Source organism: Haemaphysalis longicornis, unplaced genomic scaffold (genome assembly GCF_048455015.1).
Source record: "Haemaphysalis longicornis isolate Haplotype H1 unplaced genomic scaffold, Haemaphysalis longicornis Haplotype H1 scaffold_4, whole genome shotgun sequence".
NCBI lineage: Eukaryota > Metazoa > Arthropoda > Arachnida > Ixodida > Ixodidae > Haemaphysalis > Haemaphysalis longicornis.
Window position 1 is genome coordinate 15,943,600 of NW_027526361.1, and position 18,825 is coordinate 15,962,424.

Below are 18,825 nucleotides of genomic sequence, written 5' to 3' on the forward strand. Positions count from 1 at the left end.
CTGCACCAACCTCGTCATGTTATTAATGCCCCCCCCCCCCTCGCCCCTAAATCCTCACACACGCTCTCTCTCCCCGTTTGACTGTTATAAAACACGAACAAAACTCTGTTCCGAATGGCTTATAGCTAGCGATTGACATATCTTACGCGTTGACTACCTGTTGCTTGAAGGGGAGAAGAAACACCGTCAAAATAACAATGAAGACTCCATACAATGTCTTTGTCCAGGGTTGACCCTGTTGATATCAATGGCTGCGCAGTAACTTGTGTCTCCGGTAGCCACAGTGAGGAGTTGCCATAATCAGTCGCTTAACAGTTAGAGCTAAAGGGGGCAACACTCAATCCCGTTGTGTTCTCTTCTAATCAGTGTGATCCAGTGTATGAGTTACTATTCATTCGCATATCAAACTGAAGTTGCTGGCAGTCTACTGTGGGATTGATCCAAGAAAACCTAGCTGATGGGCTAATTGTCCCTTGTTCCCTTACATCAAATCAAATAAGTGTGGTCTTGTATAGGTGTGGTAGGGCAGAAATGAAACGTGAACATGAATAAATGAACCTGAACACGGTTCAAATATAAATGTGCTCAAGGTATATAATATAGCGTTATCAATTATTGTACTTATATAAAATATCAGTGGCCATCATTTGATGAAAACAAATGGCGCGTCTTGTGCGTTCATGTTCGTGCTGATCTTTATTTTTCACGACTGCAGCTAAAAAATCAGTTAGTACAAGCAAACAAATGCAGGGCCAAGAGTGTCTAGCTGCGCTTCGTGGGAGCACGACCACAGGCGCCCCCAAAGGCGTCTCCTGTGAAACAAAAAGCTTCAAGCACATCATCCGACGCGCTCTCGACGTTTTGTTCAGTCACGCTCTGTCGCGCAACCTGCACTGCTAGGAAAGAGCGCGCGCGGCTTACCGTACGTGCCGGGGAGAGCAGCGGCAGCAGCAGCCAGTCCGGCCGCAATCAGCAGGGGCGTCACAACAGCGGCGGCGGAGGCGACCGACGGCCTGGTTCCCGCCGGGCGCCGAGCCCGGCCAGCAGCCGATGCAGCGACCGACGGCATTCCTTGATGGCACTCTTCGGCGCAGGTGAGCAGTCGACTGAAACGGGTTCCGGGGAGGCGACAAGTGCACGGATTTAGCGCGTGACGCCCTGAAGTGAACCCGACCCGATGCCAGATTTCGTTTTAATCGCCGCACTTTGAGATGGTCTGTTGATCAACAGCTACGGTCATCTCTTACCACCGGAGTACGTTGGTCGAAGGTCCCGAAGAATTTAAACACACGTCACGTGCCTCACCTCCGCTGGCTGTATCGGGCAAGCAACCCTTCCCGGAGTTGCTCGCGAACTTAATGGACAAGCCGCAGTGCTGTAGTTTCGGAGGCGCGACCATGTCAGCTCACTGTTTGTTGCTGTGGCTTGTTTTGCAACCAAGACTTTCCCATTCCGCCAGCTCCGCAGATTGCGGAAAAGCTGGCAGTTAGGAATACGCTGCGGTAATGAAATGGGAAGGTTATGCCTCGTGGTTATTTTTAATAATGCCCGACACACAATAAACCCAGTTCATGGGTATAAGAAATTAACCGGGTTTTTTGTTGGAGAGACTCCGGTTCTGGAAATGGGTGTACCCTATGTGTTCATTGCGCGTACTACCATAGAAACGCTGTTTTCTATGGTAGAAAACAGCGGTAGAAATGACTCGTGTGGAATTGAGTCGTGCCCCTTCCATTGTGAAAGGCAGCTATCTTTTGCACAGGGTTGATGCCATAGCCGTAGTTCATGTGGCACTTTTGAGTGGCAGGGATGAAGTTTTCTGGCCAAGTGAAGCTCTCCGTGTGATCATACTTCGTTCCCGACTGATTACTCGGTTGTTATTAAGTGCTGAGGTAAATGTCTGCGCACAGTGATTATCTAACGCGTGAGATTGCTTTGTCTGCACTGTGGTGGCTACCACATGCGTCTACCACGCTCTATTAAAAACCGAAGTAATCAGGCAAAATCCTATAGCACCCGCGTTCAGATTACTGCAGTTTTCGTATTCAAAGTGACATTTTAGTGCACCCGACTTACCGAATCGCTTAGACGGTTCTACTGGGTTCCTGAATGCAGTACCCTTTGTGCGAGATTGCTTGCTATATGTATTTTTACGTTGTTACTTTACAATAGTAAAAGGAAAGGTTCAGTGAGAAGAGAAATTAGATGTTTTAATTTTATAAACCGCAATTCGATTGCGAATATAAAAAAAAATTGAGGAAAACACTTGCCTTGTCGCTTTTTGAACCCGAATAACTTGAGCCATAAAATCTTATAATCATCACCATCATCATCATGACGAAAACACGCCATTCGTTTTTCAGTGGTGTCCCTTTTACGGTAAGCGTACGGGAAATCTGTGGAGACATGTCGGTACATTCCAGCGATGATAATGTTGTCGAAAATAAAGTGCTTTGTGAATGCGCCCTCCCTCTCTGCTGTCAGGTGTGTCTGCAGAGTGCGGCATTGCGGCCGGTCCGAGCAACGAGAGTCGCATTGTGGGTGGAGTGTCGACCAACGTCACCCAGTGGCCTTGGCAGGTATGCTTCCGCCCCGGTCCACGGAGCCTGAAAAAAATGGGCTGTTTTTTCCGCTATAATTAAATAGTTCGCGAGGACAAATCCCAGCCTTGTTTTGTTTGAAAGCACTAAATTTTAGTACCCCACTCAGTTCCATTCAAATACTGAAGCATGTTGTCTTCACCAAAGAAAGATAAGACATGATGAATAATTTTCAAATTTTGCGCTACACAACGACTGCGGTGATGTAAGAGTGGAACCACAAAAACAGAGTTATCCGTGGAGAAAATAAAAGCATGGGAGAAGCTCTGACTGCCCATTTAGGGAAGCTGGAGGGGCCACCTCAAAGCAGGGCTCATCTTTTTTTCTTCTGGATTTCGTTCACTCTCCCCGCCGTCTTCCGCCTTTACTTGCTTCTCCTGCCGTCTGCTCCTATCAAAAACTAGGTATCGACTTGGCTACACTGCGACGTAAAGCTTCGGTTTACTTGCATGCCGCACGCAGAATAACTGGCTAAAATTTATTTCATTAATAAGAAACCAACGCTGCCCCCCCAATATCCCTCTCCGTCTGCTTCCGTTCCATTTTGCCAGTAGAACGACTCATAGAAGTTTTGGAATAGTTGAGCTTCCACCAAACTCACTGGAGAAGCCAGATTTTGGCGGAAACTCAGCCAGAGAGGCCTGGCGTAACTAGACTAGCGTGATCCTTTTTCGTCACTTACACTTTCCAAAAGCTTATCCAGATGTCGTGATCGGGATTAACCTTTTCTGCGAGATAATGTTCGCCCACACGTCTTAAATTATTCGTCTGGGGCCGAACATACCAAGAACCGTGCGTTGGCTATAAGGCACGAAAAATAATGACGACACGATGATTTATGGGCTCCCATTCTTTTGTTTCTTAGTCTGCCCCTTTCTACTTCCACGTGGCCTCGCTTTCTGATCCTTTAAAAATTCAAAGCCGTATTCACGAGGCCCGTAGTATAACCATCGCATTTGCATACATGAGCCTCTTCGCCATGGCAAGTGTCGGTGACAGGCTCGTGCTTCACTGAATGGCTCTGGGATCACTAGATCTCCTGCACCTCGATAATGCCCCCAGTAACTTAGCTACGTATTGCTCCACATGTGGATACTTGCCCAAGTATAAATACTGCTGGCGGTGTTCCCCAGGCCAAAAGACAAACGGCTTTTAGCATGGTCTCTGGAAAAAAGAGAGGGATATATATATATATATATATATATATATATATATATATATATATATATATATATATATACAGAGAGAGAGAGAGAGAGAGTAAACATCTCTATTCGCGAGCTCATCGGGGCATGACGGGGGGGGGGGGGGGGGCACGTGCCCCGTGGGGGCCGTCCTCTAGTCCGGAATGCCCTGCTGGCTGCTCGTGCCCTCTCTGTCAGGAGGCGGACATAGATTCGTCAGACCCCCCTCCTTTCTTCTGTCACACTTTACGAGGTGTAGTTGGTGTTCTTGGCCACCTAGCGCAACCTGAGCTGCGCATATCTGTTCTACGGACCTCGTGTGCATCGCATCGGTACAGACACTGTATCACCGTGAGTTCACATTTGTGTTTGTTAGCCAAAACGTATACAAATTTGGCACGTTTCTAAACAAATAAGTTGATAGTTGAGCTCTTGTACGGTGTCTTCTCCGTTCATATTTCAAGTTTAAGCGCTTTTCCATCTTTCCGACGGAAAGATGGAAATGCTCGCGTTGAAAACTGCAATATGTTTGTGTAATCGTCTGCTAGTTTTACAGCGTAGACTGTTTTAGGGAAGATAGGGCTGTACATCATGTACACACCAATATCATCCCCACCGTCAACATAATTACCTCATAATCATCGGTGCTTGACTTTTAACGGTGCTCAGAAGCAAGTACACTCTTGCTGCCGGGAAACAGTCACCAGCGAGGGAAACCGTTAGGGCGACCACTGACCATTACAACGATGGTTTATGACGATTATTAGGATAATTTATGATAATTTATGGTAATTTATTGCAGTGGGCACCAGATGCGAAGCAAGCAAACTCTGAATAATCCAATTACGTTCATGTGATCGCCTGGCAGTTTTTCTTCTTTCTTATGTCAGAGCACCCACCACGGCGTTTTTACAGTAGATTTTGCCCTCTGGTTTTCTTTGAGTTTTCAGGTCAGCCCATATTTCTGGCGCTGTATACACCGGCGTCCACGCATTCGCGATGACGTCTCTGGAGACGATGCATTCGGTCTGCCCTAGACTACCGCCTGTTTTATGGGTACCTTTCACTTCTTGTGCAGCCGGAATTTATGCCGCCTCAGTGCCTGCTCCCTTCGCGCACTTTTCTTTCCATGCGCCCACTTTGGGCTGGTATTTTCGCGTGATATATGCGGTTATTAACTCGACCGAATTTTTTTTTATTTCGGTGTTCCTTCATCTTCTATGATCCTTGCGCCCGCTTCACTCTGTCGTAAGCTGTGCGCGAACGGTTGGTTGCCAGAAAAGAGCTCCTGCCTCAGCGTAATTTTGAGTTTCTTCTTTCCTGCGTTGTTTGTGGGTTTCCCGGAACACTTCTTTTCTTTATGCCAAGTAATGTTATTAATATTATTTCATTTGTGGCTTGATCCTCTTTACGTTGCTTGTTAAGAAATCGCAACTGATGAGAATGCGGGAAAGCGGAATATAGAAACCCCGAGTGTTACTAAGGGCAGTGTTTTGTGTCTAAGTTGTGCCTTCTTGTGTCACCATTTACTATCGCTTCCCTTTAAATAAATTTTGTCTAATTTTTCAGTTGTGTTTAACTTTGCTGCTGCGGGAGCCCATGTCACGTGGTCACTGTTGCAGCTGCAAATTTGACGGGAGAGTGGTTTTATGTAGCAGTTTTGTAGCATCTTATAAGAGGCACGTTTATGGGAGGCACATTTATGCGGTGAACTGGCAGCTTTACTTTTTAGGCAAACCCTCCCCGTTGTTTTCTCCTTTCTTTTAGTTTTATCAAACTCGGTGGAAGAGGTTTTATCAACTGACATCGGAGGAAATCTAGGGTGCTAGTTTGGCCGGAAAGCAACCTGCGTCCGTTTTTCGCACAACGCCGAAGCTGTGCCAAGAAGCCGAACAGGCGCACCCCGCGCACTAAGCAAGCGTGCGAGCTACTGAGTTTAGCGGAACCCGACAAAATGTGACTGATTTCAAAGCTCAACATTCAAAGACAATGCTCCTTCATATTGTAGGACCTCAATGGCTTTCTCCCGACGCCAGCAGGCCCAAACACGTCTAACGCAGATGGCTATTAAACAGCAAGATTAGGTCTTTCAACGCACGCCACATGGTGTCACGGTGCTGTGAAAGCTCGTTAATTTGATCTTCTTTAATTAGAATGTAAAAATAATTAGAATTTTGTGACTTTGTTTGGCCACGCTCCGTATAATTCTGTGGATAAAGAAGACGGTTATTCGAATGCTAGTATGCCCGCCACGGATAATTCGAACTACACGCCACCGCGCCGGTGGCTTGGAGCCTGACAAGCGGCCAGAGAAACGCGCCCGCTGTCTACACACGAGGATGCGCCGCCTCCAGAAAGAATAGAGAAGGTAAAATTGGCTAAAACTAATGAACAACCCCAATGGCGTACGTTATAGAAGATATATTTTTTGCGGACTTCGTCAATGAGTGCGTATCGTACCGTGCGCTGACAGATGAGCACATTATTTCTCATGTCACAAGCGCAAGAACTGCCGCTGGCCGTGACAGCGAGTAAAACGAGGACAAAGCGAAGCGCCAGTGAAGTTGTCCGCTCGGAAGTTAGGGCAGGATGGATTGCCGCCCGTGCCTGTTCTTCAGTTTTGAAGAAAGCAAAGAATACGCTTTCCGATGGATTCGGTAAGGTCATGGCGTCGGCTTTAAGGACAAAAAGAAAAATAAACCTGACTGGAATAACGGTCTTTTTAAAGCATCCATCTGTAGACATGCCCTTCTGGTTGTTGTTATCACTGTTGTTTTCCTTCACTTTCATTAATTCGAACCGAGATGACTTCTCTATGGGGTTCGAATTAATCAGCTCCTACTGTGCACCTTTTTAAACTCAACCTCACCCTCTTCGCCTGCCTGAGGGCGCCTTAATATAGCGAGCTACAATGTCTGCTCGGTTCATGTCCGCGCAGGTATCGCTGCACCGTCGTCGCCACCCATCGGGCTCTCCCGGGCGCCGTCTCTGCTCCGCCAGTTTGGTGTCCGCCACATGGATTCTCACCGCGGCCCACTGCCTGCTTGAGTAAGGGCCGCCCATACTCACTGTGTGCGCACATACGTGTCGTAAGGCGTCCGCGAGCGTCTCATGTCCTGCATGACTATCTTAAAGTTAGGCGACCGCGTTATTTTTCCCACAGCCCAGCGGCATCCGACGGAGCAGTGCACGTCCTGCCGGCGGGCCTGTGGCTCGCCTGCAGGGCTAGCCACTGCGTGCGGCTGCGTAGCCTGGCCGTGCACGCGGGCTTTCGCCGCCACAACTACACCCACGACCTGGCGCTTGCAGCCCTGGTGCGGACGCTGCCGCCGCCGGCGGCGCCCATTTGCCTGCCTTCCGGCGAGCAGGCGCTCGGAGGCCGCTGCGTGATCACTGGCTGGGGAGACAAGGAGCCCGCGCGACGGGCAGCGACGTCCGCAGGCAGCAAGGCGCAGTGGCTGCAGCAGGCCCTGCTGCCCGTGCTCCCGTGGGGCCTCTGCAGGCGCGCCTACCCGTGGGCGGCCGCCCTGCGCCGATGGCTCCTGTGCGCCGGCGTCTGGAAGGGCGGACGCGGACCTTGCCACGTGAGCGCTCGCTACGGGCATCTGGGCATTCTCATGGCCGAGCTCCTCGTTATGAGAGAAGGCGGCGGATGGATGAATGAAAAACGGTTTTCAGAGACTGACGGCGGAGAGAGAGAGAGGGAGAAAAAAAATCAAAGCCCCTTTCTTAGGAGAAAGGTGGCTAAAAGACGAAGATTTCTCCCATGCAACCTGGGACAAATCCAGAGTGCAAAATCCACTCTCCCGAAGTCCGAAATCCAAACTGCCGAAGTCCAAAGCCAACGTCTAACCCTGCTTAGGGAATGTATTTCTCCACCATCGCTTTCCTGCAGTGTGCTTAAAGTTGGCTTTCTTGCAGTGTGTTTTTCTCGGACGTCAACGGCATCAACAAGGCATAGAAATCTTCGCTTTAATACTTATTTACGTGTGCTGGAGACGTTAGTGGGGGAAAATGCGCAGCTCACTACGCAAAACATACGTGAGAAGAAAACTGACCAAGAAGAACCCAGCCGAAAACAATAACGATAATGGCGATGCTTATGAAATTTATAAAACACGAGCACCTACATGCTCGAGGAGTATGGACAAGTCTGAAGTTTAGGAGGTGGCTAGGTTCGCTGTGAAAAGATTTACAACCTTAAATGGGTAAATCACTGTCTATAACCAACACCCTTACACGGTAGCCAAAAAAAAAAAACACACAAAGAAAACACCCTTCGCGGTGTTTTGTTGTTCATAACACCCTTACACCCTAGAAAAAATACAATACACTTATTGTTAATTACACCCTGTCAAAGGGTCTTTTTTGTGTTTTTTTAGGATGTAAGTAGTTAATGCCCAGTTCATGCCCGTTCATTTTGCCGTTCATGCCCGTATATGCATTACTACACTGCAGCTGCTTCAGCACCCCTTCCGAGCAAGTGAGACATTTTTATGGCGAGAGGCCAAAAGTCTCCAGGGGAAAGTAAAGATGGGGGGAAGGGAAAGACCGCTTTTCACACAATGGGCGTAATCCCAGTCCTGTGAGTCCTACTTACAAAGTGCAGCTTAGATAGTCAGTGCCGCACTGTTCACACTTTGGACATTGATGATTCAGTGTTTCCGTAATAATAGTGTTACCAGTTTCTAATGTCACAGCACGTTTGTGGCCTCATCATGTCTGCAGCCAACTCACTGGTGCTCGCAGGGCGACTCCGGCGGGCCGCTGCAGTGCCAACGCCCCGACGGCCGGTGGCAGTTGTCCGGGCTGGTGTCGTGGGGCGCCGGCTGCGGCCGCCCCCGCCAACCGGCCATGTTCGTGCGTGTGGCCGCGTATCGTCGCTGGATCCGACAGGCCGGCCAGCGCCTTCAACCCGTGGCCCTTCCGCTACACGAGGACGCCTCTCACACGTTTCTCGTGTAGGGCCTCTGGCCGGAATGCGCTCATCACTCATTCCGTTTCATTGCCGTGCGTGAGGAAAACACATCTCCGTCACTGCGCTGTGCCGAAACGGCGAATTCATAGCGAAATTAAATTGTGATGTATGAAGATCGTGATTCCGTCCTTGAATCGTTCATTTTCCTTGCTGTTTCTTAGCGCGTGAAGATGCCTAACAAGCGTACCATCGTTGTAAACAGGAGCTTCAGCGCCAATTCAAAGCGTACAAAAGGGTTTATAATAAAGTACGCCTATGCTTTTGCCACTTCATTAGCACTGAAAATATACGATCCTGTTGCTTCAGTTACCCATTTTACTACCAGAAACGACTGCTAGGGTCTCTCCTTTTTGCGTAAAACGTTATATTACCTGATATTGGGGGTTCAAACTGCGTCTTAAGGAATGCGTTAAATCCAAATCGTAGACACACACATTAGCACCAACAAAAATATATGGTCACAAAATTGGGACTTGGCATGAAACCCTGTTTCCAATAAAAAGAACACAATCAGCATGTAAAGCTTAGGAGTACGGGTAAGTCTAAGCAAAAACATCACATATCACCATAATGTATCGTTAGATGGTTACAAATCTTTAAGTGCTCCCCCCCCCCCCCAAAAAAAAAAAAAAAGAGAGACAAAGAAAGCTCGCTTGAAAGCGAGTTCGAAAGGACGTAGAATGGGGCCAGTTGGTGATGTTGGTGAATGGGGTTAGTTTTGAAATTGAGGTTGGGGAAATTACAGCGGTCACAGCAAATTCATAGGTGCCCTCACAGAGAATTCGTCAGTCACTTCGCCTGGAACGTATTCCTCAGCAAAATTATCGTTGAGAATTCGCACGCCTAAAACTCTACAGGTATCGTTGCAGATTAAGAACATCATTTTTCGCGCTACCATGAGCTCCGCACATGAACCCTTTGATGCCTTAGGAACTGGTTCGCGCGCGGTGTCGAGCGGCCGGGACTGCCTCCACGGGTTAAAACAAGCTCACGGAATCAGGAGAAGTCTGGCAGACTTGTTCTTTTGTATACAACTCTTTTCACTTCGCCATCTGAATAATAGCCACTGCTTTATTTCTTTCTCCTCCATTGGTTCCGGCTGGGTCCCGATCGTCTCGGCAAACCGAGGATGACTCCGACTGCGCTACCATGTCACGCGATAAAGTGATTCATCTGGAACGCCTAGCGGTTGAAATTTACCGGCCGGCTGCATAGGTGGGGTCTTCCGCCGTCTCAAGGGTAACGTGCGTTGACGCGATGGCGCAGTCACCGTTAGAAACCAGACAAGTAGAAGTGACGCCGTACGCGGATTAAGTGCGGGTCGATTGATTGATTGATTGATTGTGGGGTTTAACGCGCCGACGCAACGCAGGCGATGAGGCGCGCCGTAGTGGAGGGCTCCGGATTAATTTTGACCACCTGGGGATCTTTATCGTGCGCCGAAATCTCGTACACACGGGCGTTTTTGCTTTTCGCCTCCATCAGAAAAGCGGCCGCCGCGGCCGGGAATCGAACCCGCGACCTCGTGCCCAGCAGCGCAACGCCTTAGCCACTGAGCCACCGCGGCGGGTTTAAGTGCGGGTCAATCCAAGGTGGTCCGCTATTGGCTTATCATGGAGCTACTGTAGTACTGACAAACGCATCTGCTCTGGAGTGGCTGGTAGGAATTCAGGGCCATCAGAGTGGAAGTTGCAGTGGTAGGGTAAACTGTCCCGGAGCAAAAACAAGGTCTAGGGAGTTACAGAGTCAATACTTTTCCTTATGGCTCGCAAGGAAGGGTCATGACGTTGCTCGTTGCCTATGGTAAAAGACCAGACATGGCCAGACCAATAGTTTTGGTCTGTTTTAAAGGCTAGCATCTTTATTAAGCCCCCTAAACGCGAAATATTCGCCTATTTTGAGTCACTTTTTTCAGCCACCGGGCCAAAACACCGGTGAAAGAATGCTTGAACACAAAGCATATACACGCAAGACCGTCCTAAAGTACTAAACCCTGCCGTGGCTTAATCATGTCCGACTATTCAACGCAAAGGTCTTTTAGAGAAACGAGACGAAAGTAATTGCGAAAACAAGATGCTGGCTTGAGCTTCTGTCAGCACAACAGAAACAAAGGTCCTAACAGATGGCGCTCCAGCAGTGCGAATGCGGCAAAATTGAATCGACCAAACCTCCATTGCAATCATCATGGCAGCGCCGAGGTGGTAAGGAAGGAGTGTGAGGCATGATTGGGGGAGATAGAGAGGGTGTTACGCGGTAGGAGCCAATGAAGAGTGTCGTCTTTCGACGGCATTTTGCAGCGAAGCAGGCAGAAACGGGGACAATTTTTTTTTTATGAAACAGCCATCTTGGTGCTATGGCCATAAGGGAGGAAGAAAAAACGCATCGACTGATGACAGACCACTTACCAGCGAGCTGTCCACAGCTGTCGCCGTATCCAAATGCTGTTAGCGGCCGTTCCTCGTGTGACAGGGGCACATAAAAACATCCCCCTCGCGAGGGGCACGATCAAATGCAGAGCGTTTCTGCGGGGGGGGCGCGCCTGCAAGTCGTATGGATTACGTATTGGTTGTTGTTGTTGTAATTGTTGTCTTCCAGCGTAGACATTGTCGATGAAGTCGATGGTGAAACGTGCCGTGAACCCCCTGCCGCGGCTATGACGCAACGTGGAGCGGCTATGACGCAACGTGGCGCGGCTATGACGCAACACAATCCAACACAATCCACTTTAATCCAATCCAATCCAAATCCAAGCCAATCCAAGCCAATCCAATCGAATCCAATCCAATGCCCCTCGCGAGAGAGTGTTATAGCGCCGAAATCGCCACCACGCGAACGCGTGATGCTGACGTCACGATCACGCCACAGATGTTAGCGACCGCAGCGCGCGCGAACGACATATGTGGTTTAAGCGCGAACCGACCGCGGCGAGAGAGCGCGATGCGAGCGCCCCACCTGTTCTTGCGCGCGAACCTAACGCGGCGAGAGAGGGTGTTGCGCACGTCCCCACCTGTTGTGCGCCCGAACCGAACGCGGCGAGAGAGGGCGTTGCGAGCGGAGAGAAGGCGAGGAGGACGCGGGGGAGAGGGCGCACCTCTGGCCGACAGTTGAATGAGTCAAGGATATAAGGCACGTTCGTAACCTTCCGTTCTGTGTCGGCTTTGTGGCTCAGTTGGTAGAGTACCGTGCACCTTGCGTTCCGCCCGCAGAGTCGTAGGATCGAAACCTGGCGCCGGCAAGTATTATTTCTTTATATAGTGTAGGGGAGCGATGCGGACGCGGACTACGGACGCCAACGCGGGTGACATCGTGAGTTACTGAAATGCTCTGCATTTAAAAGGCCAGACAGGCGCAGAGAGATCAGGTGGGCTGACGAAGTTGCGGGCGAGGTAGTTAGGCACCTTGGTGTAGACGACGCCACTCGTAGGCGAATGGTATATTTCCGGCGGCTCAAAGTCCACCGATCAAGTCGACCTTACAGGTTCCTCAACAAGGAAAGTAAAAAGCACAAAACATGGTTGTCCGTCACAACAAAAGAGAGGCGACCACAGAGGTATGGTCCGAATATGGCAGCTGCCGTTACCGAGGCAAAGTACTGGCGCTATTTGAAGGAGCAATTGTGCTCGGTCAAGGACAGCAGACGAATAGCGCGTGCAACAACACGCTAATGACCGTCTTGTTGCGCCGTAATAGCGGATGTGCATGGCTACTCGCGTCTGTGCGTACCTCTGCTGGGACAGACGGGCCAAAATGTCCTCGAATAGAACACGCTGGGTGCAGATAAACGTAGGTACACAGAAGGTTGCGGCTTGCGCGGTACTCAAGAAAAGGTGGCGCCGTTTCTGCAACGATTAAATACGGAACTACGTGCACGGTCCGACAAAGCTAGGCACGTTTTTTGTGGACCGCGGCTTGGAAAGTGCTGTACGGCGCCAGTTTTTTTAGAGTCATGCCTGATTCCCTTGGCATGAATGAGGCGGCCAAGAATTACCATTTAACGGTGTCTATGGTGGGATATAATTGGAGATCCATAGAGATCATATAACTGGTAGAATAATTGGAGATCCATGGGAGAGGCCTTTGCCCTGCAGTAGGCGTCGATATGATGATGATGATGATGATGATGATGATGATGATGATGATGATGATAATAATAATAATAATAATAATAATAATAATAATAATAATAATAATAATAATAATAATAATAATAATAATAATAATATAAATAATAGTGATGATGATGAGGATAGAGAGATATGTGGTCCAGCTTAACTGAAGGCTCATCAGTAGGAGGGCATCAAGCACGTCGACAAGTCGGGCAGGTAACTGTGAACAGTTTAAAAAACGACGACGACAACCTTTTGGTAACAGAAGCAGGCTTGTCGCTTGAAGCCATGTATTAGACAGTTCAGTAAGAGCTCGAATTTTTCGGCGCATTGCAGTGACCGAAAGACGCAACTTTGAATTGATAGAAGTAATCAAGAGTTACAATGGCCGTCTGTACTCTTTCGAGATCATCAATAGCAACATTCGAATAGCTCGAGTGTAGGTCAGGGGTCGAGAATTAAATCTAGGGCGCCGTGAAGACAGTCAACCGCAACATAACCGTGACAAAGCGCGTACACGTCTTTTCTGGATAATTTTGTTTAGGTCGTCGTAATCAGCACAAAATTGCCAGCTCCCATTCACTGTAGTGGGGGAGGGCTCCACGATATTTTTTCCAAGCATTAAACTGCTTCTCAATCTTGTCTACATTTTTCTATTGGAATGAAAGCTTCGCAAAAATGGCAAAAGCAATAAAGGAGCTCTAAAGATCCTAGATTTGTCAAGACGTGTAAACGTGGTACTCGTGATCATCATCATCAGCAGCATCACTATCATCGTCATCGTCGTCGTCGTCGTCGTCGTCGCCGTCATCCTTCATAGGGTAACTGCAGGACGAGGGCCTGTCCCATCGACCTTCATCCTCTCCTGTCCTGCGCTGTTCGAGTCAATTCTGTGCCCCCTAATTTGCTTATTTCATACCTCCATCGAGTTATTGGCCTTTCTCTTGTTCTAGACCCATTTGTCGGTATCCACTCTGTTACCCTGGTGGTCAACCGGTTGTCATTTCGCCTCTCTACATGGCCAGCCTAAGTCAATTTCTTTTTCTTAATCGGAACGTTGATATCTCCTGCTCTAGTTTGTTGCCTGATCTAGGAAGCTCGTTTCCTGCCCCTGAGGGTTCCTCCCTATTATTATTCGTTCTACGGCTCGTTTAGCCGTCATAAGTCACCAATTTCCCGCTCAATATGTTATCACCGGCAGGCTGCGTTGGTTGTATGTGCTTCTTTTGAGTGATAGAGGTCGCTTACTTTTCTATATTTGCTAGTGCTTACCGAGTGCACCCCAGCCCATACCTATTCTGCACCGCATTTCTCTCTTGTGGTTGCGGTGAGCACTGACAACCTGACCGAGGTAAATTCTACTTTTTCTAGCGTTTCTTCAAATGGGCTGAAGAGGGCGCTTTCGTCATATTTATTGATCATTATTTTAGAATTATTTATATTAGGACACTCTTTGAATATAGAGTCCAATTTCACCTGTTCGACCTGGGAATAATATTGTTATGCTTAAACTAAATATCGGTATTGGGGGTGTAAACACGGTATAAGGGAATGTATTTCGGTTTTAGTTATTCGACTTTTTGTGTAATATAAAATATTAGCAAGAGTCCTCCAGGGTGGAATGAACGAGATTCGGCTGTAACACTCCAAGGAAGGAAAGCTTTTGTCGGTAACCACGTGGGAGTGAAGGAGTGAGAGAGTAAGAAAAGAGAAAGAGGGGGAGAGAGCACTTATGTTCGAAAGAGGGCTTTAGAAAGTAGGCGTGTTGGAGGTAGGGAGTGTTTTTGGCCTGGACATTTTGGGGTCCGCTGGTGTTCTAAAGGTGAACTTGTTGGGGAAAAGGGATAAGTAGGTGTGCGGAGGGGAGATAAGCCGGTTCAGTATGACGGTAAGTCGTGTGAGTTCGGGATAAGGACCAGGTGAGTTCTCGGCCGCTGCACAAAGCCCAGTGGCTATAGCTGTATTAGTAAAGCTTAAAAACGAATTGGGGGCCGTATTTTCAAGCACCATGAATTAATCGTGCTGAATGTTGCCACAGGAAGCAATATTGAAGTGTACCATATCGTACCTAGTGTGTGAATATAAGCAACGAACTCTGCCACATTAACTGTCAGCGCCTGCAGTTGGATCACTTCACGACAAAAGGAAGCTAGCTTAAAAATAGACCAGCCTAATGCAAGCGCACTTGACACAGCTCACATAATACGATGCCTCACTTACTCGCAGGAGAAAGAAGAGGAAGATGTTATGGTTGGTGTATAAGATCTTTTTTCCTACCACTGATGTTTGGCCGATCCCCTGTTTGGGTACGTGCCATTCGCGAAGGAACATCATCATCATCATCATTATCATCATCATGTACTTAGCAGCAGTGATGCTCACTTTCGCTGCGGCCTGGCCACAAAAATTACTGGTTAGGTATGCTTCTTTTGCTCTGTGCAACAATGCGCACGCTTGCTATTTAGAGCGAGAGCTCTACTACGTTACATCTTTCAAGGCCATTCGTCGCATCGCAATGACCTTCATCCACCGTCGCGCGAGCTGCGTCTTCCTTTCTCCACAAGCTGCGCCTTTCCTGTCTCTTCGCGTGTTCCGAGCTTCGTTGGTGCGGTACCACGTAACTAGGCAAGGTTGAAACGGCTGCTTCGCATGTGCCTTATCAGTGATCACCCAGCGGCGGTTGAGCCGTTTGTTGGCGCGGTTCAGTGCAAGCGAATTACGTGACTAGAGGAGGGTTTCTGACATGAAAACACTGTGCTGCCTGGGTTTATAGGAACGAAGACTGGAGAAACACTCGATGCGCGTACACAAGAACATTGCTTTACCAGCTGCTTTCCCAGCGCATGGTTCCTCAGCCTCGCCATCGATTGCGCACCAGCTGCGCTGTCTGTTAATGCCCTTATCACAAGCGAAAGGATGAATTCAATAATCCAGTAGAGATAGCCAGACGTCAAGCTACGAAATTTCGAGCAAAGGTAAACTTTCACAAATCGCAGTGTGCATAGTTCTTGCTTTCGCTCATGATAACTTGGTTTGGAAGTGTTATACCTGAGCTAATTTTCTTCGTTTTCGCAGACTTCCGCGCATCCTAATTGAAGGGCATTGCTTTTGCAGGGGATCACGTTTCGGAAAGCTAAGTCGAACTATTTATACCGTAAAACAAATGGAAATCATAGCAAATACCGAGGAGAGAAATTGAAAACAAAACTGTCACTGGATCAGAACTGAAGCCATGCACGTCATAACTGTGGGTAGTGGATACACATACGTATATTCCTAAAGGAATGGCAAGGTCGATCCGCTTCCTTTCAGTGGTCGCAGTGTGGGTGGCTCGTCGACGACTGCAGCAGGGGGGACGTGGAGCAGCTGGAGTGCGTGGAGCAGCTGCTCACGAAGCTGCTCCTTGGGTGTCCAGACACGCAATCGCTTTTGCCTCCAGGCTGGTGAGTGCAGAGCTACTTCTCCTTCGCGCCTATACGTCCTACTCATCTACAAAACTCGTGCAAAGTAGCAGCTGTTAAGGACGACCCTGGACTCGGCAGATATTAGATTTGGCGCCGGTCTATGGGCACCTTCTCGGCTATCCTTCTTTCCACTGGTGCACAGGTTGCGCATGAGCGTGGGACGGTGATGGCGCACTCGCAAATGTTGAACCTAAGGTGAGTTCTCTTTTTATCGCAAGGCACCTTTGCTGGTGTCTTTGAGCCCAGGCTTTCGGAAACGGCCGACCAAAGGGACGTCTCCGAATGGTGCTCAGGGTAAAACTTACACGTTGTGATGGCTAGATGTATGTATGCAAATGAGCTCGGTATGATCACTTCTTGTTGGGGTATAGGACAAAGTCATGGGAGGCCGAGAATGGTGGAAATGTCCGTAGAGTTCACACATGAAAGAAATTCAGCACGGGGCCATAATGTAGTTTTCAGTTAAACCTGAACGTAACGAACCTCTATGTAACGAATTCCTGGATTTAACGAAGTTTCTCAATTCCCCATTGCCACCCCCATTGAAGCCCATGTGTTTGCGACCTGTATGTAACGAAGACGTTGCGATGGTTAGCCTTGATGTAACGAATCCGCCACGTTGGTGAGTCACTGTTTTTGCCATTTTTCTGAAGAATAGGCTAGAGAAATGCACTAATTTAGCGAATTTCTCCCGCACCGCAAACTAGTCTGCGTTTCCACGTGTGAGTGCGGTGCCGGTTAGAGGCCTTCCTGTCGGCGTGCAGTTGCGCGTCGCCGCTGCGACCTTTAGTGCCGGATCTGCTGACAGAAAACGAAAAGTTTTGTCTTGTCAAGACAGACTCGAAATTTTAAATGCCGTCTCCGCCGGCGGGAAAGAAGAACGTCACCGCCCGGTAAAGTATCCCAGCTGGCAACCTCCTAACAATTTTCAGTGCATAAGGGGGTCTCAAGTTCGCAAAAAGGCGCCCATTCAGGATATGTTCGGTCCTTGAAACGTGTTAACGCACCGAAAAGGGTCAAAAGCCAAAGGGATACTTGAGTTACGTTTGTGTATACGGTGGCAAGTGATCTTGCTCCTTTGGATTGCCTTGTAGTAATTAAGTTCACGGGAAAGCGGCAGGCGCAAATCACGCAGTAATTAACTATGAAATAAATCCTTGAATGCTGAATTCACCGTCACTGATGTTTAGCAGACTGGTTTCGTTTCTGCTTCATTCACGCGAGCCTTAACTCGAAACCTGGATGTAACGAAAAGCTGGATGTAACGAAAAGTTGCGAATTTTTGTCAACTTTGTTATATCCAGGTTTGACTGTACAACATTCTGTGGCCACCGCCCGCGTATGGTGCATAGAACGCTACTTGGGGATGGAATAATTTAACTAATTTCGAGGAAGCCACAGATTAAGTTAACTCAGTTTTATTTAGTATGGCAAAATCTGGTCCACGTTCTGTACTAACAGTGCGCGTGAATGGTCTGTAAATGTAATCAGCCAATAATAAAACAACGTGGGGGCATGTCGCGCCCTATTTGCACCCTGGCGCCGATCATCGGTGTGCACCCTGAAGAAATCAGGGTCGAGACATGGCTGGACACAAGGGTTTCGCGATGATTGGGAATAGCGGTACAAATAGAGCCGCGATGAGAGCAGAAGCAGGCGCTCCGGCACTGTAGTAGCGGCATGCCCGGAACGCTCCACTGGGGACGCCCAACCGGTTGGGTACAGGTTGAGACGTCGCGCGCGGAGCGAGCTGCGAGATTGTCCTCCGGCATGCGAGGAATGCTCTTCGAAATGACCCAGAGACCCGTAGCTGCAGGCTGAACGAAGTGACCAAGCCAGCCCGTCCTTGCGAGCCAAGATAACTACAGTTTTTTGGTTGTGGAATGCGACAGGCCATTCTCTTAAAGACCATGTGAAGATAAAAAAACGAACGAAAGAAGTTGCACGCTGCCGCGAAGAGAGGATTTTTCGGGCATGCTCAGTTTGTCGAATATTCCAGTCGGATATTTTACACTCGTTTTCGCCTAAAGTCTCTTCATTATGCTATTATTCAACTAGCAGGCATATATTACCCGACAGAAGTGTTGGACAAACCTGTGTGGTGCTTTCTCATGGGGGAAGTTTCCGCATTCGGCATTATAAGAAAAGCGTAATGCAGCAGGGAAGAAAGGACAGTAACTCCTAATTTTTTGCACCAACAACGCCTCCCTATTTTATTTCAGCCATTCTGGCGCCTCTATGCGGCCTGTGAATAATCATGGTATTGGCGGGAGACTGTAAATTACTTCAAGTATTTGGAAGGGCAACGTCACAAAAAGGCGTCCCTTTTTGCACTTTCTGTCAAGCCTTCATTCTTTTTTCGCAATGTAGTTTGGGATCCCGTACATAGCAATCTAATACTCTTAGTCAAAATGGTTCAAAATAATTCTGTTCGTTTTTTTTTTCTTTGTAACTATAACCGCATTACCAGCATAACGGCAATGAAATCTAACC

General features: G+C 48.4%; 3 protein-coding genes across 5 annotated transcripts in view; 1 reads left to right on the forward strand and 2 right to left on the reverse strand.

The window, feature by feature from the left end:
* LOC144179473 (transmembrane protease serine 9-like) overlaps window positions 1-1,069 on the reverse strand; it is a 40,631-nt gene extending 39,562 nt beyond the window's left edge. The window contains exon 1 of the mRNA XM_077707842.1: window positions 922-1,069. Within this exon, the coding sequence (XP_077563968.1) occupies window positions 922-1,069 (148 nt within the window). The remainder of the gene's footprint in view (window positions 1-921) is intronic.
* The window catches only part of LOC144178302 (proclotting enzyme-like), a 439,300-nt gene that overhangs the window by 199,707 nt on the left and 220,768 nt on the right, over window positions 1-18,825 (reverse strand). The gene's annotated exons all lie outside the window — the stretch shown is intronic.
* Window positions 567-8,883, forward strand: LOC144178303 (serine protease hepsin-like). 3 transcript variants are annotated; one of them, XM_077706053.1, is made up of 5 exons: window positions 567-1,094; window positions 2,485-2,579; window positions 6,723-6,832; window positions 7,094-7,368; window positions 8,534-8,883. In XM_077706053.1, the coding sequence occupies exons 1-5, from the start codon at window positions 1,076-1,078 to the stop codon at window positions 8,800-8,802; spliced, it is 768 nt and encodes a 255-aa protein (XP_077562179.1). In that variant the 5' UTR covers window positions 567-1,075; the 3' UTR covers window positions 8,803-8,883. The 3 variants fall into 3 exon arrangements, with proteins under 3 accessions (XP_077562179.1, XP_077562177.1, XP_077562178.1); XM_077706051.1 differs by having other exon boundaries at window positions 568-1,094; window positions 6,924-7,368; XM_077706052.1 differs by having other exon boundaries at window positions 588-1,094; window positions 6,948-7,368.